We start from the raw sequence: 13,963 nt of genomic DNA, 5'->3' as shown, positions 1-13,963 counted from the left end.
TCTTTTATTCTACTACTTGCATTTTTAGACTCCAGAAATACACATGCATGCGTGTGCACACACACACAGACGCGCATGCACCACACAATAATATGAATATATGTATTCATATAAACATATATTCATCCTACACAAATTAAATCATATAAAAAGTCTATTTTATATTCAAATTATTTTCTTTATCATACTTGGGAGGAGAAGGCAATAAGCAAAAATGGGTTAAAACATAATAAGAGATACATTCTCATTAAAAATAGGTTACTGGCAATGAGAAAGGGAAACAGAAAATTCATAATGTGCATCTGGATTAACCTGCTCTCTCAATTATTAGATCAAAGAGGGAAAATATTTATGCTTGCAAATGTGTGTGTGTTATCCAAATCTTTAATTTTTCCCAATTAAATTAATATTCTAGTTTGAAAAGCCACGAGGAAATGAGTTTCAAAAAGAAATAGCCTATTTTCCAATGGCTGACTGTCCCACCTGGATATGTAAATATTTCTTTGACAGAACATCTGATTAAATGAAATAAAATAATTATCACAATAAATTTTATCTGGGTTACTTTATACATACTATGCATTGAGCAACACAAAGCTCATTTAACTGAGTAAATACATACCTTAAAGAAACTAGACCAATCAGTGTGAAACAGACACACAGATATACAGTCATATATATTTATACAATTATACTTAAAATGAGGACATTTGAATTAGCTTCTTTTTACTCTCATTATATAGCATTTATTCAATAAATGCAGAGTTTAAAAGTTTGATGAAAAAAAAGGAAGGAAAGAAAGAAAATAATACAAATAAATTATATTCTTGGACTTTGGTTTCCTTACTCAATTAAAAAAAGAAAAGAAAAAGTAGTTATAAATTAGACACCAGACCATAGGTGCTAACCAGCACTAATGCACACACATTGAACTTTCTTTGTGGCTTGGAAAAAGTGCCCGACTTACCACCAGCATCCTGCATCTGCCTTCGTGCCACTTTCAGACCAGCATACTCTGCGGCTGCTGCCACTGCCTGGGCAAAATCAGCGTCAGTGAAAAAGGAGCCATCGGAAGAACTAACACTGGAACGCCCACTGGAGATGTTGTCCTCCTCTGAGGCTGAACCCCAGCCGTTGATCATGGACCCAGTGACAGAGCTCTCCAGGTCCCCAACGCTTGAGGCAGGGGTCTGTTCAAGCCCACGCAATAAAAGCCTTCTAGTTTGCATTTTGGCAACTTCCATGTCGGCTTCATCTTCTTCCTCTTCTGGCGCATCCGTATCCATATCTGAGACCAGGGGTCCTGAAATGTAGCCATAGGTGTGCGGGGGAGAAATCGGCCGCGGAGGTGGAGGAGGACTCGCTGGCTGCCTTCTGCATGGAGAGGAATCAAGAGCAAGAGCTCAGCTCATTATCTAAGTCAGGACCCAATGAAGCAACCAGAAATTCACAAGGAAACTGATTTGATCTTTGCTTCTGTTGAGCTGATTTGCTCAGAGGGAGGAAAAAAAAAAGGCTATAAATCTTTTTATATCAGAGTTTGATTTTACTTTGGTTTGTATCTCACTTAGGGGCTTCCCTGCAGTACATTTTATTCAAGTTTTATAGAAATATACTCAGCTAAGTCTCATGTTTATAGGTTGAATTGAAAAGTTTTTAAAAGTTAAAAGAGGAAGTGATACATATTTTAATGTTTTTATTAGTGCATTATAATTATACACAATAGTGTGGTTCATTGTGAAATATTCATGTATGCACCTATAACATAGTTTGTTCCACTTCATTGATTAATACTCTTTTGGAGAGCATCCAACTATATATTTGTCCTAAAGACTTTCCAAATTATCCATAGCTTATTATTGCCAAAGACAACATTCATTCATCCCCAATTCACTCCAAAAACATTCATTTCTTTCCCTTTTCTTTATTGTCACTCTACAATTCCAAGTGAACGAAGTCAATTCAACTAGACTTTTAAATAGTAAAATTTCATAGAATTAACAAAAACATACTCAGCACATAACACAATTCCTTTTGTATTTCAATATGTATGTAACATATATGTATTAAATAATACTATACATTCATTTTAAAAGCTATGGGACCCAAGAGCAATTTTTCTCTAATTTACTCATTTATGAGTTTAAATGAAGGTATTTGGCTGTTTTAAACTTCCTTGGTTTTCTGTTATTCTATCTATCTCTTTAATAATATGCTTAAAGATATTTTTTTCTAATGACCTAAAATTAGTTAAGGATCAAAAAGGAGGGTAAAATTAAGTAGTATCCCACAGTCTTAGTTCACAGAGTAACTGATGTTTCAGCCACCTCTCCACAGGCTTGAAGAACATCAGTTAAAAGCAGTCTTTCTACTAACACTACCCAATCTACTCCAGTGAATATAAGATGTCTGAGAAGATAGACAGCATTTGGACTTAAGTGAAAGAAAAGTCATGAAAAGATGTTATTCTCAAGGTAGAAGAATAACAAGAGAACAGCACCTAATTAAGAGCATGCCTGCAAAAAAGGGAAACAGACACACAGTGATGCTCAGAAGATGCAAGGTCAAAGATGAGACACAATGGGGGACTATCAAGCAGAAGGTTCATGACAGCACCTCATCAGATCCTGCACTCCTGATTTCATAGAATTAAAAAACACAGATTCAGCACATGACAGTTAAAATAAATGACAATTATTTTAAACACAACAACTAACTCACTGAGCACATATTTTGTATATACGCATATTTTACAATGTTATCTCAATTCTCAGAGCGATTTTCTGAGTTACTTTTTAAATTATCATTTTATATATGAGGATATTGAAATTCAGAGGAATTAAGGATTTTGTCAAAGTTCTTAAAGGTAAGGTGTCTAAAATTCAGAATTTAAACTCAAATTTTGCTTCCAAGATCATGACCTTCCTTCCTTCTAGGAATGGTATTAACACACACACACACACACACACACAAGGAATGGTATTAACACACACACACACACACACACACACAAAACGTATGCCAAGAGAGGTGTGTGTGTGTGAGTGTGTGTGCATGCATGTACACGCCAGGAGAGGTATGTTTCAGTTATAGTTGAATTAAAAACATAAGAAACAAAAATAACACGTTTTAGTAAAGGACTATGTGTATATAAGTATACATTATTACACATTTTTTATATGTTCACACATGCAGGGTTCTTTAATATAATTCATCATTTTTCATTTCTGGGTGGTTTGTAATGTGTCTGTGTGTGGCACTAGAAGAAATATGAAAAATGTGCCAAAGCTGGAGTTATTTAAGAGATTAAAATGGATAATTGTTTCAATGTGGATTCTGTCATACACATAGGAGGAAAATCTTTGTTTAATTTGGAATGCAATAAAATAGCATACTTAAAAGTTAATTTGCAGCCTTTGTAAGCATGCACATCCAAAATACCACAAGAAACTTCTTTTTTTTTTTTTACAGTCATGTAAGAGTTTTTAGTACAAAGGGGACTGTTTTGACCATCAATAAAGGGATGTAGAATGGCCAGCTTCCCTGTGAAAGGATGCCAGCATCGCTGTTTGGATAATTCACATTCTGTAGAGCAAAAATGTTAAACAAGGGCTGTCTTTTAACTACTACCAACACGTGCAAATTCTGAAGAAAGACAGGAAAAAAAATGTATTCAAACCATCTGTAAATAAGGCCATCCTGGGGAATGTGTGATAAACATGTACAGTTTGAAATATGTAATATATTCTACTTGAAAACAAAAAGCTATTTCGAGATGCTGCATTCAAGTGGGGCTTGTTGCAAACGAACCTCAACCTTTTAGATTCCTCCCCCTGAGGGGTTTCAGCATCTTCTGAAATAATGTACAAGTATATGACTGTGACTCACAACACTCTAGGCTCCTACGAAAATGATGCCTTCATAAATATGTTCAAGAAAGAAAGGGGTGATTCCATTAATTTATGAAAGCAGGTGTCTCTACAGTTCACCATATAGCATGTACCAGGAAAAAGACAAAAGGGGAAAAAAAAACCCATACCTTTCAAATCCTTTTTTCTAACACTAGTGTAGTTTCAATTTTTTTGTATAATCAACATTACCTAGTTTGTGAAAAGACAAGATATTTAATTTTCCTTTACCTTATTTCTTTCTTTTCCTTCTAACAATATCATATTCAACTTCTCTGTATGAAAAAACATCAGACCATTTTCCACTTCATACATGAAAACTATTTTTGCTGTTCAAGGTATTTTTATTATTAACTGCAGTGAATGCAATAGTGTCATTTTTTGAAACAATATGTATCAGTTTAATTATATTATTTTCATTGTTCTTACATGAGAAAAAGAGAAGGGTTGCTACTATGTTAGTCATTTAGTTTATCTAATTTTAGACAATATGGAATATCCTAGAAGCTCATAAGAACGAAAATTGCAATATTAATAATAGTGCAAGCCTTTAAGGCTTATAAAATTAATATTGTGGTATTATAATACTTTTTTCATTAACTTTTTGTTACATATATTGTAATATTTACACACACCCCTAATCAACAAGCATAAAATAATGTATTTATTCTTTTTTTAAAAAGAATTTTTAGTTACACATGGACACAACATCTTTGTTTACTTTTATGTGGTACTGAGGATCAAACCCAGTGCTGTACATGTACGAGGCAAGTGCTCTGCCACTGAGCCACAACCCCAGCCTCAGTGTATTTATTCTTTAAACATCTATTGTGCATCTATTATTGTGTGGTCCCTACTAGATTTTGAGACTAAGGATTATAAGGATTCAATTTTAAGGCATACATACTGAATACAAACTAACTATACATATCTGGGCCAGAGATGATCTCATTTTTCAAAATACCCATAATAATATCTCTAAATTCAAATGATCTTCTGAAACAAGAGAGGGAATTTGGTTCTACATTGTTAAATCAGAATGAGCTTTGTGACTGCTTTGACCAATAGGCTATAGAAGGAGTAAGATTATGCCCCTATCCCGAATATAGTACTAAACTGATCTGAAAACTTCCTCTTTCTGCCTTCTTTGAAACCAGCTGACATGTTAAAAGTGTCTCTATCCTGAAACCTTATATTATGAGAAGCCCAGGCTTATGTGACGACACTTTGGAGATGGAGGCTGAGGAATATTGGGACATCAGATATGAGGGATAAAACTAACTTGGCAGGAGATCTTACCCCCACAACCAGGCGAAAATTACGTAGATTAGAGATGAATTGTCCAAATGAATTTTTTCAGAATCCCAAATTCATGGGATTGTGAATAAAATAAAATGGTTGTTATAGGCCACCAAGTTTTAGAGTAGTTTGTTAGACAGCAATAGAGACAGGAATTCAGACACTATGTTAGAAATTCAGCTGAATAAAATATACTTCTTATTTGAACTTGTAGTCCAGTGGAAGAGATCAACAATTCATTATGTGTGCAATCATAATACATTAAATGAGCACCCTAATGGGGCTATATACGGTGTTGTGGGAATACATATAACAGGCTCCCTTCATTGTGGTATTAGGGAAGGAGGATCTGCCACTTAACTTTGAGTTTAAAGAATACATAGGTGTTAGCTCTGAAAAAGGAGCAGATAATAGTGTTCCAGGAAGCTGGGCAGAATGTGCAGAGACCTTGAAGTGAACAAGAACTGTTCTTCTTCCAGGAACTGGAAGAAACTTAAGAGTAAAACAATACAGACTTTGATGGGGGTGTGGCAGTGGGCAAGGATGAAGTCACAGAGGGGTCAGATCACAAAGGGTCTTGATTGCTACATTAAGGAATCTTGTCTTTATTTTAAGGGGAATGGGAAACCATTGTGAGATTTCAAGCATTGATGAAACTTGATCAGCATTGCATTTTAGGAAAATGTCTCTGTACAGCCTTCAGCAGGGGCACAGTTTGAAGAAGGGGCAGGGTCAAAGGCACTGAGACCACTTAGCAGAACATTACTGTAATGCAGGCATGAGAAAATGGCTGCTGGAACAAGAAAAGTGCATTTATGCCTGAATATATGTGCTTCTCTCAGAGTGATATTTAGGCAGTAAAAATCTGCAGGAATAAGTACTGGGATATATGGGTCTGAAGCTCTAGGATGAGACCTGTAGAGAAATAGCTATCTATCTCTAATGATTGCATCATTAGGGAAGTGGCAGGATGATAAGAAACAGAAGTCATTGACTGATGGGACTGATGTTTGAATAGGTAAAAGGATTGAGAAGAGGCTTCACTCAAGGACTTAACTACAGATGAGAGTCCAACACTCTATCTAGTCTCAACAGGGTAGGCACAATTTAAATGCCAACATTAGGGAAGGAGCTACATAAATTACAGTATCTATTTAACCCAAGTGTCTACACTGAAAGTTACCAACAGAGAAAAATACACTGTTCAGCGAAAAGAGTAACTTGCAAAATAATATTGGCAAGCTACCAATTCAACACAATGTGAAAACAGGTAGAGATGAAAGTTTGAAAGGATTTTTACTGAGCTCTGAACAGTGACTGCTTCTGACTATACAGATCATTGGTACTTCATATTTTCATTTTGCTTATCTGTATTTTTAAAATGTCATACAGAGTCTATAGTCACCATTTCAAAAGCACTAACAGGATTTTCTTTCTTTTTTTTTTTAATGGGCTCACACCACCTTTTTATTAGTGTCCAGAATTATTTCCAGCAATGATCCTGGAAATAAAATTCATAATTTCTTTATAGACTGAAAATAAAAAAAACTTAAAAGCTAAAACTAGTTAAATTCACTATAAGTGCTGCCGGTACTTGGTGTCTTTCTCAATCACATCTGTATACTTCAAGATCATACATGTATTTGTCACCCTAAAATAGTAGAAAGTAGGTCAATTCTAGTATCAGATTCCAGCTATCATATACTGGGGTGGGGGGTAGGGGAAACTCTGTGAAGGCAAAGCCGTGAGAAAGATATGAATTCTGACATCAGAGAGCTTTGAATTTAAATAGAGCATCAGATAAACAAATAGGAAATACTAAAGCAACAAGAAAACTGATTAACTGAGATGGGAACAGAGCCTGATGAAGATGAAAAAGAAGACTGGTGGATTTTTGCCAGTCAATCAGAGGAAAGCTCCACGGAGTGTTTCTGAGCAGGACTTGGAAAGATGAACAATGCTTGCCAAGCAATCAAAAAACAGCACGTCCTAGACCAGGATGTTGGGTGAGTTTAAGATAAACTCAGAGAATTTCAAACAGACTAATTAGAAATGTTGTGGGAAGGGAAAGAGAGGACAGTCAGGGGCTTTGAGTGCGGGGCTCCAGAGGAGGACTGGAAATGGGGGAAACAGATCCAGACTTCCATGCAATGAATGAACATTTGAAGGTAAAGAGAGAAAGGAAAGAAAAATGGATATCATTTCAAGAGTATGGGAAAATTCCAAGGGACAGGGATCGGGGCCCTGGTCCAGTAGCAACAGAAATGGAAACAAAGCAACAAAATCGTAGGCTATTTTGGAATTAGCATTAAAGGGAAATGGTAAATATTTTAATTCATAGGCGGTATGAAAACCACAGATGAGGCAGAAGGATAATTAAGCTCATCTCCAAATGGCAAAGGTATTTTTTATGCTTTTGCTTATCCCTTTGGTATATAAATAAGTAGCCATTAAAGTAGGACAAGGAGCAAGTGTTCACTGCAAAGATGATCAATTTGGGTTAAGACATGTGGAGATGTCCAAGTGAAAATATCATTGTGACACACAGGGAAAAGGTCTGGGCTGGCTAAATAAATTTGACAGCCATCAGAATATAATTGTCAAATCAAGTGATGGGGTGATACACAAGGAGGAGGACAGAAGGGAACTAGTATTTGCTGAAAACTTACCCCTCTGCAGGTACTTAACATACATTATCTCATTCAATTCTCCAAACAATTTATAAAACTGCCATCATTGCAGAGAGCTCAAGAAAAATAAGGACAAAGAAGTCTTTAGATTTTAGCATTAGGAAGTTACTTTCAGCAGACAGGTGGAAGCAAAAAGTGTAGAAGCTAGGACACAGTGGGCAGAGTTGTGCCAGGAACTGGGAAGGTGGAGGTGGCTGAACCACAGTCAGCAGTAGGTGAGTCTGTACCCTGTAACCAGGAGAGAAGGCTATGGAAAGTTTAAAAGCCACATAGTTAATAGGGAAAGAAGGGAGGAATGAAGGGAAAGCCTACGGCTGTAATGTCCACACAGATGACAGGAAACTCATGTTTGTTTTTTGTTTACAAGGAAGGTAAAAAGGATTACAGAAGGAATAATTAAACAAACAAACAAAAGGCTACTCAGGAGGAAGATCTGGGGTCCCAGTGGCCACACAGAGGAGAGTGGAAGGAAATAGGTTACTACTGAGAGAAGGAAAGAAGCTTAATGGTCTCTGTTCGTCTCTCATTTGCTTCTAATAAGAGTAGCTGAGATGGCTTGTGATGCTAATAGGAAAAAAAAAAGACAACTTATTTGTTCTCAATCTTCATGAAGTTCAAAGGTTAATACTATTTAAATATATGGCAATCTAAGTTTCCCCTTGTCACACAGGGAAAGGTTTAACTACTTCCTTCTGTTTAAGAAGTATAGGATTTGAATTTGGTAATAACTTCTTAATGACAGAATTGTTAGCAAACACTGCAAATTCTATCTTAATTTGCAGAATAAAATTCAAACAGCACAAACCAGGATTTGTTATTCATTCAAGAATACAGAGGGAAAATCTTCTGAGGCAAATGATATACTCAATTTCAAATGATATTAGGAATATGGAAAGCAATAGACACATATTATAATGTGTCAAGGGCAATAAAATAGTACAAACAATATCATCAACAATGAGAGAAGAGCTAACATGATACTGTAATAGCTTTTATGTGGTAGAAATGACAACTGAAGTCACAGATAACAAAAATATGTATTGGATGATGATGTTCACTAGGGTAAAAAGTCTAAACACACACACTCACACCCACACCCACTCACACATTTTGTGTAGTAACCTGGATAAAATAATCCCAACCTATATCAAAGTAAAGGTATCTGAGGTCAACATAAAATGAACACACTAAACTCATTCATTCTACTATGACATTACAGCTATGAAAGAACAAATCATTATGTGGAACTCAATTTTAGAAGATAAGAGAAAAATCTCTTTTTCTAAAGAAAGAAGTGGTTTGCTCGTGCACATGGAAAGTTAAAGTACAAAAAACACCCACCAGCAATAACATGTCATGAGACTAGCAGGCCACGTGTACATGAATGTAATTATCATAAGTGGGTGAGTATCAATGCCCATTATTTTATGGTTGCAAGTGCCCTGGGATCAATTAATCTAATGTCATGGTCAACAGTATTACTGATATGTCCTTTATCAGGCTTTTCTGTGGGAAAATACTCCAAGAAAATGCTCATGTGACTTGAAAACTGCTTCATGGGACAGCATTCAGTAAGTAGTGGAAATGATCTGATTCTGCTAAAATTTATTTCTAAACTACATACCTCCTGTCGGGTGGGTGTTGCATATGGCCAATCTCCTCTGGGCAATCCTGCAACATGGGCTGGAGTTCTTCCTGTGGGGACGGGGTCAGAGTGGCAGTGGACTGATGGCTATAGGACACAGCAGCTGGAGAAGAAGCTGCTCCCCGCACAGGAGGTGTGGGGCCTCTTTCATCTTCCTCCTCTTCTAATTCATCCTGCTGCAAATACATCCGTGCTGGTGGTACAGGACATGGCATTTCTTGATCATAGCTGAAACAACATGTTATGTGTTACTATAAGAACATGCTGACTTACTTCCGTTTCTCCCAATAAACTACTGCTATAGTAAGTGGAATATCAGCTTTGACTTGTTTTCAAATATGAAGAGAGAAATGCATTGTGGAAGAGCTTAATGAAGAAGAGGAAAAGGAAAAATTTTGTACAAGACTTCTAGTTTGGATGAATGAGGAAACTGCTAGGCTATTTGATCACAAAGAAAACAGAGGAAAAGAGTTACACAGAGTGAGACAGTGGGATTAGGAAAGCAAAAGAAGATACAAAGCAACCACACGATTTGAGCATCAACTTTCCTGAGCTAATGTCATCAATTTAGGTGGTAGAGAATAAACAAGAGAGATGTAATGAAATTACAACTTATATAATGCAATACATCACTGCCCTGCTAATTCTTCTAAATCATAGTAAGGAGTCATTGTTTTAAAAAGTCTGCTATCATAAAGGTTTTTGAAGTATTACATGTACTATTTTTCCCTGCAAGATTGTAAATTATTATTAGCATATTATACAGGCTGAGAAATCATAAACAGTAAAGAAATCCACTTAACATAGTTTAACTTAGTATATATCAAATGTACTTAGTATGTTCTATTCCTCCAGTGCAACATATTCTCAAGAAGATGCAAAGATGGCATTGCAGATAGTCTGAAGATGAAGTTCTAGACCCTGAGCAAAGGACTTTCTAAATTCTTTCAAAGGGAGAGATACTGGAAACAACTTACATAGTTCAATAGAACTCTCTTTTGAAAATGCAAATAGATCATTATTTCTTCAGTTGGGCACAAAATGAACTGGTTGGTTTGAATTTAGGATGGTGAGTGAAAAATACAATAACCCTAAACAGTAAAATGCTCTTCTTCTCCTGGGCTAGATCTGAGTAGGAAACAAGATAAATCTGGAGAGTACTTACACTTTTCTATTTTATCTTATCCCAGGAATATGTTTAATGATTAGAATGACAAAGATGTACTGCATTATATAAACTGTTTGATTACTGCTCTCTCTTATTCGTTCTCTACCACCCCGCCTTGTTTACCTTAGGAAAATTGATGCTTAAATAATGTGGTTACTTTTTATATTTTTCTTTTTTTTACTTCCCTAATCCTCCTACCTCAATTTTTGTAACTCCTTCTTATGTTTCCTTTGTTATCAAGTAGCCAAGCAATTTGCTCACCTATCCAAATTAGTAATCTTGAAGAGAATTATTCCTTTCTCCTCTTCATTAACCTGTCTCACAATTCATCTCTATTCTACCTATAAGGACTCTCTACAATCTGTTCCCTTGTTTTCATCTGTGGCATGTCCTACTGCAATAATCTTTTAATTGATCTCTTTGCCGCCAGTCACTCCTTGCTTCGCCATGGTCACATTGTTCCAAAATTGCTTTACTATAATACAAGTCACTGTCAGGTCGTTCATTTGCTCCAAGTAATAAATGGCTCTCTAATTGCTTAGAGAATAAAATAAAAATGCTGCAGCAAGGCATTTGAGGATCGGCATAATCTGGCTTACATTTGCCTTCCCAGTTTTCCCACCCCTGCCATGTTAGTTCTGCAAAAGTCCATATCTCTGCATGGTCCCAGGATCCATAAAAATCCCTGCTCTTAATTGATAACTTTATCATTTTCAAGGTGAAAAACACCTATCAGCAGATTAGATTCATTCTTCCCAGGCAAAACAAAATCTTTCTCTTTGGGGAGAAGTTGTATATCCTGTAGTATTTTTTTTTTAATCTACAATAGCATATTTTATTTTAACCCTTTTTAGTCAACTAAAATAGAAGAAAATATTCTATTAAAATAGCCTGGAAAACAAACTATTATGACCAAACTTATCTTCACGATTTGCAGATTCTATATTCGCAAATTCACTGATTCAGTGAATTTGAAACCTCTATATCAATACTAGTGATGTTTTTGTGGCCATCTTCATACATACAAAAAGACACCAAAAATTTGAACCACCTGACATGCATGTCCCCAGCAGAAGCAAAACAAGACAACAAATACTTTCTTTTGTCAGCTCTCACATCCTTTGAACAGTTGATTTAGGGCCCACATTGCTTGAAATTTTCTTGCTTAATATCAGTGAGTTCCCTGTTAAAAATGGCACCCAGAGGAAATGTTAACATGCAGCTTGGCACTCCTAACTTAAGAGGGTGGTGATGTGCCTAACAGAGAAAATGTGTCTATAACAGATGTGTTTTCTCAGAAATGACACTATATTAATGAAAAATATATATTAAATAATGGTGCTTTAAACAAAACACATATAAAAAAAGGCCTCACATCAACCAAAATGTTGTGACCTGAGGCTCAAAGAATCTAACCCTGTATTTCCCCTAGAGACAAATGGTTCCATATTCACCAATTCAGTGTTCACAGCAACTTTATAAAACATAACTACTATGGATAATGGGAATCGCCTGTTAACATTTTTGTAAAAGAATTTTACTTGAAAATATATGTTATTTAAAAATGATTAAAAAAGAGAAGCACAGAGCTTTTGTTTTCTGTGCACAGCTGGGACTGTAAAACCCTTTTTTATAAGAATTAAAAAACAAAGCCTTTATTTCTATACAGTCATTGAAAAGACTATTTCCAAGTAGATTTCATTTTTTTTTGTAGTTAATTCTCTAAGTCAAGAGAATTCTCTGCTTTTAATCTCACTACTAAAGCAGCTGTTTTGTTTTGTTTGAGGTATCATGTCCAATTATAAAGATTCTGGAATGAGAGGAAGCACTCTAACTTTTCATTTTTTCATGTGGACTATTTGTTCTTGTTAAATCCTTCTGAGAAATAATTCAGGGAAGTTTAAACCTCTACAAGTAATTTTCAGCATAATGTGATAATATCTAAGAAAAATGTAGTCTCCAGAAATTGTGGTATGTAAATCCACATAATTATTTTATGAAAACTTAACAATGTGTCAAAGAAATTCTAACACAGTCATGTATCACTTAACTACAGGAACATGCTCTAAGAAACACCTTGTGTAGGGATTTCATGACTGTCTGAACTTCAGAGTAGATTTAGACAAACTCCCATGGCATTGAACACAAACCGGGCTAAATAATATAGCCTATTGCTCCTAGGCTCTGAACCTGTATATCATCATACTTAATACTGAAGGCCTCTGTAACACCAGGGGAAGTAGTCAGGTATCTAGGCACATCTAAGTATGGAAAAGGTACAGTACAAATAATAGACAATGGGAATTTTTCAGCTCCATTTTAATATTATGGGAAGAGCATCATATACGTGGTCTGCCATTGACTGAAATGACCTTAGGCAGTGCATGACTATTTTGAAAATCACAAAATCATATGTGAAATTCTATACATACAAACTCAAGATTTCCTGTGTGTGTGTGTGTGTGTGTGTGTGTGTGTGTGTGTGTGTAATTCCCAGTTCCTAAAGAAGTTTCTAGAGCACTAATTCTTTTATGGGCATCCCTGAGGAGGGTTTTAAAGCGCTACTGATCAACATTGTGTTATTTAGAGATAACACTGTGAACTTCAGGAGTCAGTCTCCTCTTGGCAGTACAGTGTAACAACTCCTTGGGTGGATATAAGCAAATGTATTATACCATTCACAGGTTATGTTCCGCCTACCTTTCATCTACAGAAATACTGTACTCTTCACTGTTGCCATGGGGAGGAGGATGTGCCGGGGGAGGAGGAAGCAGGTCTGCCCAGTTCATGCCACCCTGTTTGGGAACCTTGGGTGTCCGTGCCCCTTTCTTGTGCCCTTGACTTCCTAGAGAAGAAATGAAGTACAAGTCTTTTATTCCTGGCCTTTAATTTTTTTTCCTATTATCCATGATTAATTATTTTCTGTGAATATGATCTTATAATTTATTCAGGTATATAGAGATAAACACACTTTTCTTCATTAATTTTAAACAGAATTTTATAGAAGAGAAGAAGAAAAGAATTGCCAAGTTTTAACTGTAGAACTCATAGCAAAAAAGCAATAAAACCATAAATGAATTTTACAAGTCATATCATTAATAGTGATCTTCCTACAGTAATTAATTGCATTATGGATTATCATCTAAAACAAATGAGCTGTAGACATATTTTCTGGAGTGCCTTTCTATTATTTAATTGCTGAAACCTAAAATACAATATGATACAGATACGATCTATTAGAGTTCCACTGTTG

The 13,963-nt window shown here is 35.7% G+C and overlaps 1 protein-coding gene across 1 annotated transcript in view; it reads right to left on the bottom strand.

The window, feature by feature from the left end:
- Robo1 (roundabout guidance receptor 1) overlaps positions 1-13,963 on the bottom strand; it is a 381,357-nt gene that overhangs the window by 19,298 nt on the left and 348,096 nt on the right. The window contains exons 23-25 of the mRNA XM_077795033.1: positions 13,411-13,555; positions 9,522-9,770; positions 968-1,374 (exon numbers count right to left, since the gene is read on the bottom strand). Coding sequence (XP_077651159.1) covers positions 968-1,374; positions 9,522-9,770; positions 13,411-13,555 — 801 coding nt within the window. The remainder of the gene's footprint in view (positions 1-967; positions 1,375-9,521; positions 9,771-13,410; positions 13,556-13,963) is intronic.

Source organism: Urocitellus parryii, chromosome 2 (assembly GCF_045843805.1).
Source record: "Urocitellus parryii isolate mUroPar1 chromosome 2, mUroPar1.hap1, whole genome shotgun sequence".
Taxonomy (NCBI): domain Eukaryota; kingdom Metazoa; phylum Chordata; class Mammalia; order Rodentia; family Sciuridae; genus Urocitellus; species Urocitellus parryii.
The sequence above is the reverse complement of the archived record's forward strand: the minus strand, read 5'-3'. Positions and strand labels throughout refer to the sequence as shown.